At 48.3% G+C, this 17,433-nt stretch overlaps 1 protein-coding gene across 2 annotated transcripts in view; it reads left to right on the top strand.

Annotated features, from left to right (window-relative positions):
- The window catches only part of TEX2 (testis expressed 2), a 114,352-nt gene that overhangs the window by 73,199 nt on the left and 23,720 nt on the right, over window positions 1–17,433 (top strand). For both annotated transcript variants that reach the window (XM_027517676.1, XM_027517675.1), the window contains exons 5-7: window positions 319–566; window positions 11,714–11,860; window positions 16,465–16,564. In XM_027517676.1, the coding sequence (XP_027373477.1) occupies window positions 319–566; window positions 11,714–11,860; window positions 16,465–16,564 (495 nt within the window). The remainder of the gene's footprint in view (window positions 1–318; window positions 567–11,713; window positions 11,861–16,464; window positions 16,565–17,433) is intronic.

Below are 17,433 nucleotides of genomic sequence, written 5' to 3'. Positions count from 1 at the left end.
GCCCCTGGGAGGTATGTCAGTCCTTCATTTGACCCTAAGAGGTTACCAGGAAGAAAGAAAGGTACCTACTAGATATTTATCATGGCTCCCATTACTCTGAATCATCTCGAAGAAAAATAAAAACTCTTCTAAAAAAATAATCTATCATTACAATGGAAGGTGTCTTTCAGGGTGAGAAATAGTCTTATATTTTTTAAACAGTGATTGATAGCATTTTAGCCGCTTTTCAGCTGAACCCAGTGGAGTACGCTTTGTGTTCCGTTTCCCTTGCTGTTACGCTCTTCCTCTGTGTTAACAGCCATCTCTTCTTTGCCTCAGGGGTTTTGCCCTCGCACAGCAGACACAGCAGCCCCTCGGGGCACCTGACCCACAGCCGCAGCAGCAGCAAAGGCAGCGTGGACGAGCTCGTGGCCCAGCCGAAGCAGAAGGAGCTAGTGGGTGGCGTGCGGCAAAAGATGCTTCTGGACTACAGCGTGTACATGGCCAGGTGTGTCCCCCAGGAAAACCGGAGCCCCCAGAGGAGCCCTGTGCAGAGCGCGGAGAGCAGCCCCACCGCAGGGAAAAAGGTAAAGCTGGCTGCCCTGGCCTGGCTGTTCTACGTGTAAACTCAGGTCTTCGTACTTTAGCCCTTTGAGCACCTCTTCTGTACCAGGCCCTGTTCCAGGCACTGGGGACACAGTGATGAACCAGACAGATGAGGGCCATGCTCTTAGGGAACTTGAACTCTAGTCTGGGAGACAGCAACAAACATCGGGTGCCGATAAGGATTACAATAAAGCCAAACAAGGGAGAATGGGAAGTAGCTAGAATGGCTACTTTAGATTGATGATCACAATGCTCTCAAGAGGAGGGCCCCTTTGAGGATGCGACACTTGGGCAGAGCCTTGGCCAGAGTGAGGAAGCGAGCCCTGTGATCTGTGTGGGGGCAGCGTTGCAGGTGTGGGAACCAGAAGGTTCAGAGGCCCCAAAGCAGGGATGTGGCTGCAATGTTCAGGGAACCGCCGTGAGGTTGGCGTGGGTGACAGTGAGCGAGGGACAAGGCAGGGCCTCCTCAGGTCAGCTCCTCATCAGTCAGATCATGGGAGGCCCTGGGAGGGTTTTGAGCTGGGCATAATGTTGATCTGATTTGAGTTTGAAAAAGATATGTGACTCTCATGGGGAAGGGGCAGAGGAGGAAGAGGGTGGATGGAAGGTGATGGTGGCAGCCGAGAGTGGGGCTGAGATTGAGGGGTCACAGCAGGGGTGAGACACAGCTGCCTTTGGGAGACTTTTGGAGGGAGCTGGCTAGGTTTGCGGGTGAATTCCATGCAGGATGGAGAGAACCAGAGCAGTCAGAGGTTACCCCTAGCGTTTGATCTGAGCAGCTGATCAATAGGAAAATTAACAAAACCATTAGCAACAGAGGTTTAATTCTTCAATAACCATTGTATTCTCAACTTCTCAGACTCCTCAGCTGTGTCCAGGGCTTTTGAAGGTTTACCATCAGCATTATTTGCACAGTATTAGTATAACAAGCTGGACATTGACTCGAGAGCATTTGTGATTAATATAAGCTGCCATCTGCCAAATTCTGCTAGATCCTTTAATAGAATTACTCTGATCCCTTGAACAGTCTTGCAAACCAGCTAGTACTCTCCATTTTGTAGGTGGAGAGACCCAACCTCACAGAAGTTAAGTAGGTTAATTTCACAGTTACTAAGTGATGGAGCACTCAAAACCTGATCTGAGATTCCGAGGCCCTTTGGCTGCCAGGACTGCCATCTTGGTGGGTCCTCTCAGACTGTGCTCGACCAGGTTCTGAGGCACAGCCTCCACCTGTGGAGCAGGACGAAGCCATGTTCAGCTGCTAAAGTGTTTGACCTCTGATCAGATGACTGTGTTTCTGTTAACCGGAAGCATCTGGGCCTTCCTCTTTGTGCCCTCAGCCTTTATTTCTTCTGTTGACCCTCTTCACTGTGGAAGAGACCCCAGAACCTTCCCCCAGCCTACTCTGTCAGGGCCAAAAAAGACCATATACCTTTGCTGGCCTCTGACCCACTGCCTGCACCTCTGACTTAATTTACCAGCTAGAGTGGGAAGTAGGCTTCCTGCTAAGCTAGGGTGGGATCATATATAACTGTTCTAGAAACGTCCTGTTTACCACTGACTCCCACTGCCCCACCCCGGTTCCCTTTCTCCCTGGGCAGTCAGCTGTCTTGACCCTCATCAGACTCAGGAGGATCAGGAGGAGAACTGTGTGATGTAAGAAAATGATCTACTAGGTAAATGCTTGCTTTTTAAAAAAGAGTTCTGTAATTTAACAGAGTTTTAGAGCATCGTTTCCTCAGTGTGTGTCCACATGTGCTCGTCTCGTGTCATCTCTGGCTTTTGTGGGAGGCCCTGCTGGCACAGCCCGCCCCCGGCCTAGTGCGGCTGTCGCTAACCTTTCTTCCAGGCACTTTAGCGCTACCCCTTTAGGCACCAGGATCTTTTTTCATCTTCTGCGCCTGATAAAAATCTCTAAAAACCACATGGCACTTCCTGGCCCCCTTAGGCAGAGCAGGCAGGGATGATTTCATCTTGCCTTGCTGATTTAAAGACTCAGTACAACACATGGAAATCCAGGCCTGTGGTCTGGCGAGGCCACCGAGTTCAGGCCTTTCACCCCGTCTGAGCCATCCCAGACCACAGGCTCTGCAGCGTTTTCTGTCAGTTGTCCGTTGGCTGGTGTTGACGTGTGTCCTTCTAATTGTCCTTCCCTGAGTGCTTATCCTCGTCTGCCACCCTTCCCCTTAATTTACTAATTCTAATCTGCCCGAGCTAGGAAACCACAGAGAACCAGAACTGTGTGAACAGAGAGAGCTGTCTTTGGAAGAGGGGCTTTTGAAGAAAGTGCAGGAGCATTGGTGCTGGGCTTCCACCTCTACTTGGCCGGCCTGAAGCACATGTGGCTACGTCCTGGCTCTCGGGTGGTCTGAGAGTAGAGATGGTTGTGAATAAGGTATAGGTGTGTGTGTTAGTTATCTATTGCCGTGTAACAAACAGCCCCAAATGGGGGAGCTTAAAACAATAGCAATGATTTATTTTGCTCACAAATTTATAATTTCACCAGGCCTAGCAGTAAAGCTTGCTTTCTGCTCCACGTAGTGTCAGGTGGGGAGGCTGGACCTGCGGCTGGAGGACCTGCTTCCAAGATGGCGCCCACACAGCTTGCGTGTGGATGCTGGGTGGTGGCTGGGAGTTCAGGCTGAGGGCCTTGGTTCTTCTCCTTGTGGCCTGGGCTTCCTTCATTGTGATGGCTGGGTTCTAAGCACAAGTGTCCCTAGAGAAAAAGACAGGTGGACACTGTACTGCCTGTTATGACAGTAAAAGTATGACTAATCTCGGAAGTAAAGTAATGTCACCTCCTTCCTGTGCTATTAGTCAAAGTAGTCAAAGAGCCCAGAGGGGCATCGATTCTACCTTTTGCTGAGGGAGCAGCAAATTCTTAGGAGAGCATTGCACCATTTTGGGGACATAAGATCTGCTACAGTATTTATTCCTGTACTCCTTTTGTTACTTTTCAGGCTTTTCTGTTCAGTGGAGATAGTTCTTTATTAGTTTTATTTCTCTTTAATTTTGCCATTTGAGCAAATCAGGACCTTCCCCCAACCCCATCTTTGATTTTCCTTTCTGTTCTTTGCCTGTGAAGTGTTAACATGGTTCCCAAAACCAAAGCTGTACAAAGCCATACTCAGAAAAGTGCCATCTCCCCCACCCTATTCATGCATGCCATCCTCCCCACCCCCACCCTCACCCCAATAGTGAACCAGTCTCCTTAGTCTCTGGCTCATCCTCTCTGGATTCATTTCCCCTCCTTTCTTACACAGAGGGTATCCACACTAAGGATACTCTTGCGCATGCTTTTCTCACTTACCAGTACACTCTGGAAATCACTCCACATCAGTTCTTAGGTATCTTCCCTTCCTCTTGTTTTTTTCTTAAAACAGCCATGAAGACTGACTTCATTGTGTTAATGTTCTGTAGTATATTGAGTCTCTTATAGGCTTATCGATGGTTTATAATATTTTGCAGTTACAAACAACACTGCAGTGAACAACTTTGTGGCTGTGTATTTTTGTCTTATTGGGGATATAGCTTCACGGGGAGATCTTAGCAGAATGTCAAAATGGAAACTCACATGTAGTTTTGTTACATATTGCCAAATTCCCCTCCATAAGGGTTGCACCAGTGTTCATTCCCCCTGGTCACAAGAATGCCTGTTTCCTCACAGTTTGATCAAGGGTGGACCTTTCGGATGTGGTCGTTTGTGCACATCCTTCCTGCCCGAGATGGCCAGGGTATTTCTTTGGTTCATGTTGCCTCTGCTGTCACGAGTCCAGGAAGGATTGAAGGGCCTCAGAGACTCAAGGGGACCTTGGACATCTCTTCAGGTTACACTGTCACTTTGTCAGTGTGGGCCACCACCCCCACGCTTACCCCAGGTCACATGTCCTTCCCCTTCTGTTCAGGGAGCTTGGGACACAGCTCCAACCTTTGCCCCGCCCCTTCCTCTGACAGGCCGTGTTCAAAGCTTTCCTCACCTGGAGGAGTCCAGGTCTAACGGCAGTGTCCACACACTTGGCCTCCTTTCTCACATGTTGCCCAGGGCTGAGCTGGGTCAGGAGGTGAGTGAGGCTGCAGGTGCTCAGGAGCCAAACCCATATTAACAACACCCAGTGATAATTAGTAAATATAGGCTGCTGCTGCTGCTGCTGCTAAGTCGCTGCCGCCATGTCCGACTCTGTGCGACCCCATAGACAGCAGCCCACCAGGCTCCCCCTAGACTTGGATTAAACAGTACTAAGCACTTTTGTTCGTTATTCTCACTCAATAATTAAAAGCAAGTTTGGGGGTTTCTGAAGGCACTTTGGAGCTCAAAACTTGAATTACAAAATACCACTGTTTTTGGAGGAAGGGCCTGATTCTCCAGATGGTTAGCAGTTAGCTGTCAGTCGCTGAGCCCTCACTTGCCCTCGTGATTCTGTGTTATCTCGTGAGCACAGGCTGTACCAGCCTCTGAAGTCTCCAAAGCCCTGTGATCTTGGCGCCATTTTCTCTCTTCTCAGGCAACTTACCCTCTAGAACAGTGAGACCACGAGGCTGGCTGAGGAGACCCAGAGCTTGACCATCTTGTTGAGGTGGTCGCCTTGGTTTGAGAAGATCTAAATTAAGAAAATGAGGAAGCTCTTAAGAAATGTCTAAAGGTGGGATAGTATTACCTGGAGTGGGCACCTCAGGAAGGGAGACCCCACTGGCAGCCTGTGGATTTGCTGAGGGGTGCGAGGCCAGGGATGCCGCTGGCTCTGTGGGCCCCAGAGCGGCCTGCCTGGGGAGGGGACGTCGGTGAGGCCGTGCTCTGGGAGTCCTCTAAGCGGGAGGCTCTGGTGTTCAGATCTCATCACACGCTGCCACGCTGCTTTTCTCTGGAAGGTGTTGTAGTCTGCCCCAGGACTGGAGAGTCCTGTCTTCATTATTATTAGTTCCACTATCTTGTTACCTAGAAACTGGATCATAAGGGACTACCTCCTGTTTGGTGTTATCAGGAGATAACTCTACAAAGCAAATAGGAATCAAACAGAAACCAGGAAATCTTAACAGGCAGAGTGGCTTCCCAAGGCTTCCTCTTTCCCTCCTCAGAATCTGCTTTTTAAACTTTTAAAAGTGGAATTGCAAAGTGCTTATCATACAATAAGTAAAAAATATAAAGCCATATATGCAATTTAAAAATAAACTTTAGAAAGCCTCCAGATAAGAGTGTCATGAAAATCCAGTGGGGGAAAGTGTAGTCTTTTCAGCAAATAGTGCTAAAGCAACTGGACATCCACATGCCAAAGAATGAGATCAGGCTCCTCCCTCACACTGTATACAAAGGTTAACTCAAAATGGATCCTAGAAGAACAGAAACTGTGAAACTCTTAAAAGAAAACATAGGAGTAAATCTCTGATTTGGAGGTAGATAAAAACTTCTTAGATAAGATACCAAAAGTATGCACAACCAGAGGGAAAAAAAGATAAATTGGACTTCATCAAAATTAAAACATTTATGCTGCAAACATACCATCAAGAAAGGGAAAAAACAACCCAGAGTTCGCAAATCATATGTCTAAGAGCCTTGTACCTAGACTATATAACGCAGGGGTCCGAAGCCTCCAGGATCTAATGCCTGATGATCTGAGGCTGAGTTGATGTAGTGATAATAGAAACAAAGTGCGAAGTAAATGTAATGCATTTGAACCATTCTGAAACCATCCCCCCCACCAGCCTGGTCTGTGGAAGAATGGTCTTCTATGAAACCAGTCCCTGGTGCCAAAAAGATTGGGGATCACTGATATAAAGGACTCTTACAACTCAATTACAAAAACCTAATTAAGAAATAGACAGAGGGTCTGGACAGATATTTCTCCAAAGAAGATATACAAATGACCAATAAGCATACAAAAGATATTCAGTCATTAGTCATCAGAGAAATGCAAATCAAAACCATAATGCAATGCTACTTCTAAACCACTAGGATGGCTAGAATGAAAAAGATAGTAGCAGTTAGTGAGAATGTGGAGAAACTGGATCCCTCGTACAGTGGGATTGTAAAATGACACAGCTGCTGCAGAAAGCAGTTTAATGGTTCTTCAGAATGTCTTCTATAGAGAATACATCATGTGAAATGCCGGGCTGGATGAAGCACAAGCTGGAATCAAGATTGCCGGCGGAAATATCAATAACCTCAGATATGTAGATGACACCACCCTTATGGCAGAAAGTGAAGAGGAGCTTAAAGAGCCTCTTGATGAAGGTGAAAGAGGAGAGTGAAAAGTTGGCTTAAAATTCAACATTCAAAAAACTAAGATCATGGCATATGGTCCCATCATTTCATGGCAAATAGATGGAGAAACAATGGAAACAGTGACAGACGTTATTTTCTTGGGCTCCAAAATCACTGCAGATGGTGACTGCAGCCACAAAATTAAAAGACACTTGCTCCTTGGAAGAAAAGCGATGACAAACCTAAACAGAATTTTTAAAAACAGAGACATTACATTGCTGACATTATGTAAAGGTCCGTATAGTCAAAGCTATGATTTTTCCAGTAGTCATGTATGTATGTGAGAGTTTTACCATAACAAAGGCTGAGTGGCAGAGAATTGATGCTTTTGAACTATGGTGTTGGAGAAGACTCTTGAGAGTCCCTTGGACTGCAAGGAGATCAAACCAGTCAATCCTAAAGGAAATCAGTCTTGACTGTTCATTGGAAGGACTGATGCTGAAGCTGAAGCTCCAACACTTCAGCCACCTGATGCGAAGAGCTGACTCATTCGAAGGGACCCTGATACTGGGCAAGACTGAAGGCAGGAGAAGGGACAAGAGAGGAGGAGATGGTTGAAGGACAGGGAAGTCTGACATGCCACAGTCCCTGGGGTTGCAAAGACTGAGTGACTGAACAACAACAGGATGTTAAATAAACTTAAAAGTTAGTGGGGTCCAGCGGTTCCACTCCTATGTATATATCTAAGAGAAATGAAACTGTGTCCACACAAAAACTTGTGAACAACTATTCATAGCAGTGTTATTCACAGTAGCAAGAAGTGGAAAACCACTGAAGTATCCATCAATTGAAGAATGAATAAGTGTGATGTATGCACACAATAGAATATTATTCCACAATATGAAGAGATGATGGATGTACTGATACGTGCTACATCATGGGTGATCTTGAAAACATTATGCTTAGTCCAAGAAGTAGTCACAAAAGAACACATGTTGTATGATTCCATTTTTATGAAATGTCCAGAATAGGCACATTCCCTGCCATGGATTAGTGGTTGGTTGCCCCAGGCTGGTGGGGATGGAGTTGGGAGGAATGGGGAGTGACTGCTCGTGGATACAGGGTTTCTTTGGGGGTAATGAAGATATCCTAAAATTGACTGTGCTCATGGCTTCACCACTCTGACTATATCAAATACCACTGATTATGTTCTTTAAATGGGTGAACTGTATGGTATGTGGATTGTGCTGTGTCCGAAGTCAATTCAGTCATGTCTGACTCTTTGCAACCCCATGGACTATAGCCCGCCAGGCTCCTCTGTCCATAGGATTCTCCAGGCAAAAATACTGGAAGGGGTTGTCATACCCTTCTCCAGGGGATCTTCCCAACCCAGGGATTGAACCTGAGTCTCTTGAGTCTCCTGCATTGGCAGGTGAGTTCTTTACCAGTAGTGCCTCCTGGATTATATCTCCATACATCTGTTTTTATAAAAGGATACAAAACCATGTTAGTTATATCTGTTTTTTTTAAGCAACGTATTCTTAAAAGTATATATACATTGAATACAGAACGAAAGAAGATACAGTTAAAATGTTTTAAATAATTAAATCTGGATAGTGGGATTATGGGTGTTTTCTATGGTACTTATGCTTGGTTTTGTAACTGGGGAAACAGCCCCCGTGGGAGGGTCTCCACTGTGCCTTCTCCTGGACCATGCAGCCCTTCGTGAAACCCTCATGACGCCAGATTGTGTGCGACCAAACCTTAGCAGCAAAGCCACTGAGCTCTTTTTGTCCCTAAAAAGCTAGGTTCATCTGGCTATTTATAATAGGAGACAAGTAAACCACACAAAGTAAATCTGTACTATTTTCTTTCTAAGGGTTAGTTTTTAATAAAATACCTCCCGAGAGCTAATCAGACAGTTCTAATGGCCTTGCTTCAGCTCCCGGCCATTGAGCTCTTCAAACTTTATTTTGGGAGCCATTTTTAGAAACATACCCTTTCTAAATATACGTCTTTAGTTGAAATAGTGACATGAATATGCTTCTCACATTCCTCCCTGCAGCCAAATAGCAGCCTGAGGAAATATATGCACATTTATTGGTTAAGGTCTTACATGTTGATGACTTTCATTGAAAATGCATTCTTTCTAGCAGCCTGTTGAACCCAGATTTTGTTCATAAAGCTGCTCTGATGCATTGTCAGTATTCTGCTGCTCCTGGATTTTTCTTTGTTCCCCTCAAGTCTGTGGAGAGACCCTGAGTTAGAAAAAGGAACAGTTGAAAAGAAAAAACACAACCTGCTTGTCAGTAATTTCGGAAATTTGTTTCCACATCATATGCCTTTGGCTTGGACAAAAGTTGTGAAATAGGCTTTGTTTCTTGCTATTTTTGTTAAACCCCGTTTCCTGTGAATAACTCGGGTGTAAGAGGTTAGTAAAGGGCCAGCCCTCCCACAGGAGAAGGGAAAGAGTGCCCTCTTCTCTGTACAGCCTACAGATCTGAGCGTGACATGCGCTGTCCTGCGTGGGCAGTGTCTTGGCTCTTCCTGGCTCCCTGGGGGAGGAGGGCATTGTCTTTGGGTGAGTGCTCACTCAGAAGTCTGCTTGGATAATCTGATGTGACTCAGAGACAGTGAGTAACCTCGGAAAAGCTAGACTGGATCCCCCTCGGGTGGGGCGCAGATGTTCAGGCAGAGAAAAAAAGCGATTCCAAAGCTACGTACAACTTGAGACATGACAGTGCTTGCTGGGCACAGACTCCCACTCTTCCATCCAGGACCTGGTGGCCGAGGTGCCCTGGTTGCTCTCGGAAGCCTGTACAGCGTGGGAAGGGCACAGCTGCTCACACGAGGCGGCTGGAGCTGTGTCTTCTGAAATGCAGGGACCCACATGTATTTATTTTTTAAACCAGAGTTTAATTTTTTTTTTTTAACGGAACTCACCAACATTCATAAGGGAGAACTTTGAAAATGTCCCAATTTGAAGGACTCCTTGAACATAGAATATCCCTGCTTATATGCAGTAACGTTACATTGAGAAATGCAAGTGAACACCAGGTCCCCAAAGCGAGAGACGGCACACGCTCTGATAGGAATAGAGGACAGGTGGGCGCTGGGTGGTCTGCCAGGCTCCACACACACTCAGTGACCGGTTCAACTGGGTCAGACCCTAAGGGCTCTGGACTTCAGAAGAGTCACACGTAGACACCTGCCAGAGACCTTTAGAACACTCGCACGCCACCAGATCTCTTAAGTGTCAAATCCATGAACCCCAGGCCACGCACGCGTGTACTCTGCCACCAGCCTAGGACACAGCTGTGTGGGGCTGCCCAGGACAGACGTGACTGGCGGGAGCCTGCATGCGTGGAGCACAGAGGCGTCTCTGTGTAGTGGCTGCAGGCAGCCGTGAGGACAGTCCAAATGCATTTGTATCAGTCGTAGAGGGAAGAGGAGGGTGACAGCCCGCAGAGCCTGCATTTCTAGTCCTTTTGGCCTTTGCTTTCCAAGGCTAATTGATTCTGTGCAGCTGTCATCTCATTAGAGCCCTCGGCACAGGACATGGCTGTCACACGAGGGGCCAGTCACTCCCTCTTCCTCCCACAGGACAGAGCACTGGAGGACAGGGCGGGGGGGTGGGGGGCGGTGGGGCTGTGAGTCAGGCTGCGCTGATGAATTAGGGGCCTCAGGCAGGGCACTGATCGGTGCTGAGTCTGTTCTCCCTAGAATAGAAGTAAAAGTTCTGCCTTTCTGGGGTATTGTGAGATGCCAGTGAGGGAGCCTGAGGAGTCTTACCCTAGGGCCGGGTGTAGGGTCAGTGGATGCCACCAAGCATCACTTGCACTGTGACAGGGGCCGTGAGTGTCGTGGCCACTTCTCCCTCTGCTTGTCCCCACCCTGGCCCTCTCCCACCAAGAGTCCAGAGCTCAATACTCAGCCTTGGAAATCAGAGGCTAACAGGGTTTGCTCTTTCCCCACCTCCCATGTTGGGCTTCCCTGGTGGTTCAATCAGTAAAGAATCCACCTGCAATGCAGGAGACCTGGGTTCAGTCCCTCGGTCAGGAAGATCCCCTGGAGAAGGGAATAGCAACACACTCCAGTTATTCTTACCTGAAAAATTCCATGGACAGAGGAACCTGGAGGGTTACAGACTATGGGGCCGCAAGAGTCGGACACAACTTAGTGACTAAACCACCACCACCACCTCGCACGTTGGCCATGACAGGCGTTTCAGATGGATTGTATCCAGTAGAGGGTAGACCTGGGCTGAGATGGATGAGGACAGCTGTAGAAGTTTCGTAGAATTCCTCTCTCTAATCCAGGGCTGTGGGTCTCAACCTCACCTGCTCATTGCATCCATGAGAGAGCTTCTAAAAAATCCTCTTAGCCACTTATATTAGCATCTCCGGATATAGGACCCAGACACCAGTATTTCTAAGCAACCCATGCCCTTCGCCCAAGAGAATTGTGACCTCATAGGAGTCAGGCTAAATGTGAGAGTCCTGGGGCTGCCTGGGGAGACCAGCTTGACAATTAGACGTCCTGGGAATCTTAACTGGAAGAAAGATAGGCAAGCATTTGATCAGATGTGTAACTGAGTCAGAATGTTGGTACCAAGCTGATTTGGGGGCAGGGGAGGGGGGTGCAGTAGGGTGATATGGCTGAGATAATTGTATGAATGTTAGCTGGTTCACAGGAAGGCTGGTAGCAAAAGAAAATAGACAAAGAGGAGTTTTCATCGGTGATGGTGGATTTTGTTTCTCTTTTTCTTGTTCACTGACATAATGTGGGACTTTTAATTTATAGGGAAGAAATACGACTCATGTGGTTCCCCCATCTCAAGAGGGAGGAACCTTCAGTGACTTTTTAAAAATAAGCACCTGTCTTGTTCTCCAGTTGCTTTCTAGCTAATTTTGGGCCCTTTCCTTTTGCCAGTTGCCAGAGGTGCCACCCTCCGAGGAGGAGGAACAGGAAGCCTGGGTGAATGCCTTGCTTGGAAGAATGTTTTGGGACTTCTTAGGAGAGAAGTACTGGTCTGATCTGGTGTCTAAGAAAATCCAAATGAAACTCAGCAAAATAAAGGTATGGTTTTCCACACAAGAGCCTTCCAATTCATCACATCTTAATTTCTGGAAATTTTATACATTATGTCCTAACTGAAAAATAATGGAGTCGAAAACATAGAACAAATGGAGAGTAGTGAGTTCTTAGCAAATAACACATCTGGGCTGTGACCTTGACCATCTGACTAACTGCATCTGGGGATTTAGTGACTGTTGCTGTTTACTTTTTTTCTTCCATGGCCCTCATTGTTATCCACGTTAGGATTATCACGTCCAGGATTCGATATGGGACCACGTGAGCTTTTGTAGCTGTTTCGCTGTGTAGACTTCTGTTATCTTTAAGTTAGTAATGAACTTGAGGTGTATGGCGGGAGAGCTCACCCAGTCATGCAGTCTTGGCCACACAGCGTGTTCTGTGAGGAAAATGCCAGACCATATAACGCCTCTTTCCTCTCAAAGCTGGGAAGGCCTCCGTTGCACTCTCAGTGTGTCTGCATTTGACCTTTACTTCTGGCCAGATGGTGTTTTTATTTTGGGCTCTCTGCTGAAGAAACAGTCCTGGTGCTGGTGTAGGCCCGCCTGGAACAGAGGCTAAACTTGCATAAGTGTTCCTCACGGTTGCCATGTAGTGACTCATTTAGTACCACCTTTGCCAACCAAGAGACCTGAGTTAGGTGACTTAGACTTAAGGTTTTGATCCAGTGAACACCCCGCCAAGGAAGAGTTGCTTTGGTCACCAGATCCTCACAGAGAGCTTGCTCAGTCAGGAGCTGAGGTCAGTGGATCTTTTGGGTCATAGCCACCTTGGAGAAGCAGAAACATATGGATCTTTTCCCTAGAAAAATGCACCATGACACAGAATCCTGCCCATGATCTCAGAGAGTTCAGGGACTCCATGTTAGGAGACAGTGAATGAAGGTAAAACGGCATTAGGGGAAACTGTGGACGTGGAGGAGCTTTGGTTTGGTTCCTTTAGATCATGAACAGCGCCCTTCCTGACCCAGGCAGGCTCTCCCTGCCACGCTGGTCACTGTCGTCCCTTCCCCAGGCCCTGAGGAGAAGGAAGAGGCACCACCTCAGTACAAGGAGCGGGTTTCAAGGCAGAGCTCAGGGCAGGGGTGTGGGAGGGCTCTGTGGACAAGGGTCAGCCTGTTTGTGTTCTCTGGGAGAGCTGAGGGTTGCCTGCTCTGCTGGCCAGGTCCCTGGGGAAGCAGTTTGGAGTAGACAGGCCAGCAGCCACCCTGGAGCTTACTCAGCCTCCTCTGCCTTCTGGGAAACCATGGAGGGCTTGAGTTCTGGGTGGAGGTGCAGGGCAGGGCTGGTACCGCTCTTCTCCCAGAGACTGTTGTGGGTGCTTCCCTGAGCAGGAGGGCCACAGGTCATGATGATGAGGGACACCGCTCTCGCCTTACAGACGTTCCAGAACAGACTGGCACAGGGCATCAGAGTGCTGTGTGCTGGGAGTCCACCCCAGGTGGAGAACCGTGGTGTCCCTTAAGCCAGAAGAGGTTGAGAAAAGTCTCTCATTTTCATCTTCTCCCTTTGCTGGCTGGCCATGTGGGCTATTTTGCAGGACATGAACTTAAACCTCCTCCTGTTTTCTGAGGTCAGAGTGCTGGGAGGTTAGGGAGGAAAAAGTGGCCCTGATCCAGCAGCACCAGCAGTTCAGAGGCAGGGGCTGTCCTCCCCGCACTGCCAGCCTCAGCACCTCCTACCCCCGCACCCCTACCTGAAGGCAGCAGGGTGTCACCCCACTTCTGAACCTGCCACCACCCCTGCCAAGAGAACTCCTACTGTCAGCAAATAGCCAAGTCTCCCTAGGCAGGGCCGTTCCGTAAACCCAGTGCTGAGTGTTAGTGAATGACCAGTCAGGAGCCAGAATGGCTGGAGGGTCCCCAGCTGCCCCCAGGACAGAGATCTCCCCATCTCCTGGTCTCCTCGAGGGCCTGGCACATGGACAGCTCTTGGCTGGCTGCAGTCTCAGGTTGTCACCTTCCCCCTCGATTATGACTCACGTCATGAAAGAGCAGCCCTGTGTGTGTAGCTGGTGCCCAGTGATGGGTTTAAAACAAGCTGAGTTTCTGTCCCGGCAGCAGGTACACCCTGGGCTTGGCTGGCTGCTCCGGCACCACCTTCGAGCCCTCGGTAATTATGGCCTCTGTGCCGAGGTCCGCAGATGCTGCTCAGGTATTGCAATGGTTTCCAACTCACCCCCCAGCAACCTGGAGAGCGCCCGGTCCCCAGCTGGGTTTATGCGAAGGGTAAAGAGCACACAGTGGGTTCCCTTGGGTGGGAAGAAGAGAGTCTCTGTTGGGGGAGTGACCTTTCCTTGCCCCCCTCCACCCCCTGCAGTGCAGGAAGGAAGCTGCTCTTGGGCCTGGTCCTGAGAGTTTGGATTCAGATCATAGGTCTGAGCAAGGCAGGGGTGGGGAGTTGGTTAGAAATGTTGTAGAATCTTGGAGTTGGGCACTCAGGTGAGTAGGTAGAGACGCCCGGCTGATCTCCATCCCCCTCCTGCTTACTGGTAATTGGCACCCACCACCACACCAAGCCTTTCTCAGTTTCCTTCAGTTCCCGCTTTCATTTCAGGCCCTTCCTCTGCCCTCTGGGGACTCCAGGGAACCAGGATGGAGGTGGATGGGAGTCTGGACGGGGCACAGGGAGGGACACTGTGTTCTCTGTCTGCAATTCACTCCCTGTCTCAGTGTCGACTCCTGTTCCCATAGAAACCTGACCTGCTCCAGAAACACTGGGTGTTAGGGTGACAATAATAGACACAAAGGACTGGGGCAGCGGTGCCAGATTTTGGCTACATTCTTGGCTAAGTAGCATTTCTGTAGGCTGATTGGGAGGCCAAGAACCATGTAACATTGATGCTTTGGAAAAACGGTTTTCCAAATAAAGCAACCACCAATTCAGAACACACATTTGAATACTGTCTCTAGTCACGTTTTGTCCATCTCAGACATCATAACACCTATTTAACCCCTCCATCCCCACAAAAAATCAGAGATGACATTCTGTGACTGGCGAATCCTGAAAACGTCTTGAGTTTCTCTGCAGAGAGACAGCTAAAGAGGTCCAGCCCAAATAGGCATGAAATTCATGCTTGGCTCAATGCTTCTCATTTTATGGGAAATGTTCAGCATATGTTCAATTTTTTTTTTAACTCTTAATTATATTCTAAATTTTACAAAATTATTCTAATGTTTAACTGGAGCAGTACTTATAAGACTAAGAACATTCTGGGGAAAAGAAAAGAGAGGGACTTGCCAAATTTAAATGTGTATTTTAAAGCTACAGTGATAAAAGCACTTTGATACTGGTAGGAAACAGTGCTCAATACAGACTCCAGTGAGGTGGGAATCTCACATTGAAAGGTGGCTTTGCAGGTCAGTAGGGAAAGGTTTAGAAACAGGTTAAGACGTCTGAGTAGTCATTGGGGACAAAATTAAGGTAGATTCCTAATTTGTGTCTTACACTAAAATTAGGAATGGACTGCCTAAACGGTATTGTTTAAAATATACATACACATGTATAAATCCAGGTGGAGGAAGCATAGAATCAATTTTTGTGCTCCTGAGGTGAAGTAGGAATTTCTAAGCATGATACCAGCACTCTTAATGTTGGTTCATGTAGAGCACATTCTTACTGACAGCTGTGTTCGTCAGGGTCCCAGTGGGAAACACATGACACATTCAGATGGAACAAGCCGCGGGGGAGAGTTTAATAAAGGGAGGATTTAGGAAGGTGTGGACTGATGCAGAGAAACCAAAAGTCCTGGTGCAGTACCCCAGGGCTGGCAGGGAGCGGTTACCCAAACTCAGGCAGGGTGGCTGTGCGAAGGTGCTGCCTGTCTGGCAGGAGCTGTGGCCTCGAGCAAAGGGAGGGGACAGTGCCGACAGTACTTCTCTCCCGGTGCCGCCGAGCCCCCTGCCCACTCTGTCCCACTGGCCAAGCTCAGCCAGAAGTCAGAGGGCAAGAGAGGTCACCTGTGTGGTTCCCACAGACCGGCCTCCCGGGCTGTAGAGAGGAACTCAAATCCATGGGGGCAAAGGGAAAAAGTCTAGCACAGGGGTCAAAGGACGTAATTTTTTTTTTTTTTTTGAAGAATTTTAATATATGTTGTGAGTTGGCCTACAGGAAATGTTCTAGTGACTTCCTGTCTTCCCCACTAGTCCTTTCAGAGGTCCATTTTCCCAGACTTGAGTCAACCCTGGGCATTAATAACCTGACCAGCATGACTGATTGCTTCTCCACAGTGTGGCCTCTGGCAACTCAGCACCCTCAGAGAAGTCTTCGCTGGTCTTATCTAAAACTCCCCAGCCTCCCTCCTCCCCATCACCCACCTTGCTTTCTCTGTAGCCCAATCAGTCTCTGAAGTTAGGCTGTCTACTTTTCTGTCTCTGCCCCTTCAACCTAAACCCCATAAGAGCAAGGGCCTTGCCTGACTCGTCCACGGCTCTGTCTGTAACAGGATGCCTCGTATGTGGTGTGTGCTTAATAAATTTTGGCTAAATAAATGTGTTCCCCCCACCCCATCGTTCCCTCTGAGAGACCATTGACTTCTAACGTTAACCAGGCTGCTGATGTGTCTCCTTCGTTTTCCCTTCTCTCCTCCAGCTCCCGTATTTCATGAATGAGCTAACTCTGACGGAACTTGACATGGGGGTAGCTGTGCCAAAAATCCTTCAGGCCTTCAAGCCTTACGTTGACCACCAAGGTAACTCTTAACTGGGTCTAGAGAGGAACTGAGCAATTATATGAATGTTAAAATGTCGCCAGCACTGCAGATTGAAAACCAAGGCTTTGTGTTTGGAGGCTTCCCTGGTGCAGAATCTGCCTGCAGTGGGTTTGATCTCTGGGTCAAGAGGATCCCCTGAAGAAGGAAATGGCAGCCAACTCCAGTATTCTTGCCTGGAGAGTTCCACGGACAGAGGAACCTGGCGGGTATAGTCCATGGGGTCTCAAAGAGTCAGACACAACTGAGCAACTTTCACTTTAGGGGAGGCGTTTTTAACCGTATTTCATGCTGTGTGTCTTCTGCTCTTAATGGTCACAACCTTAAAATGAGGGGGAGTATATCTGGACTTCCCCTCCTAGTCCTCCTTCTAGTCTTCTGGATCCTTAAAGATCCTCCTCCAGCCCAGAGATGCCCGCATGCCCGTGGCCGGGACCTGAGCTTTCGTGTGACCAGGCTCTGCACGGCCATTGCCCTTGCCAGGGTGAGAGGCGCTGGCTGTGCTTCGGGCCCGCTCACCTCCCACACTGCCGTGGCTTGTCTCACTGCGGAGCGCGGGCTCTAAGGCACGCAGGCTTCAGTGACTGCAGTGCGCGGGCTTGGCAGTTGTGGCGCACCAGCTGAGTTGCCCCGAGGCACGTGGGATCTTCCTGGACCAGGGACGGAACCTGTGTCCCCTGCATTGGCAGGTGGATCCTTAACCACTAGACCACCAGGGAAGCCCAGAGCCTCTTTCCACTTAAACTAGATTTACACTATTCCTCAAAAAGCTCAGGAACAAAGTAAAAGAGAAAATAATTACAACTTCTCAAGAGAGTGATGTTTGTTTTGAAGTAAATGTTTTGTAAAAT

Source organism: Bos indicus x Bos taurus, chromosome 19 (genome assembly GCF_003369695.1).
Source record: "Bos indicus x Bos taurus breed Angus x Brahman F1 hybrid chromosome 19, Bos_hybrid_MaternalHap_v2.0, whole genome shotgun sequence".
NCBI classification, from domain to species: Eukaryota; Metazoa; Chordata; class Mammalia; order Artiodactyla; family Bovidae; genus Bos; species Bos indicus x Bos taurus.
The sequence above is the reverse complement of the archived record's forward strand: the minus strand, read 5'-3'. Positions and strand labels throughout refer to the sequence as shown.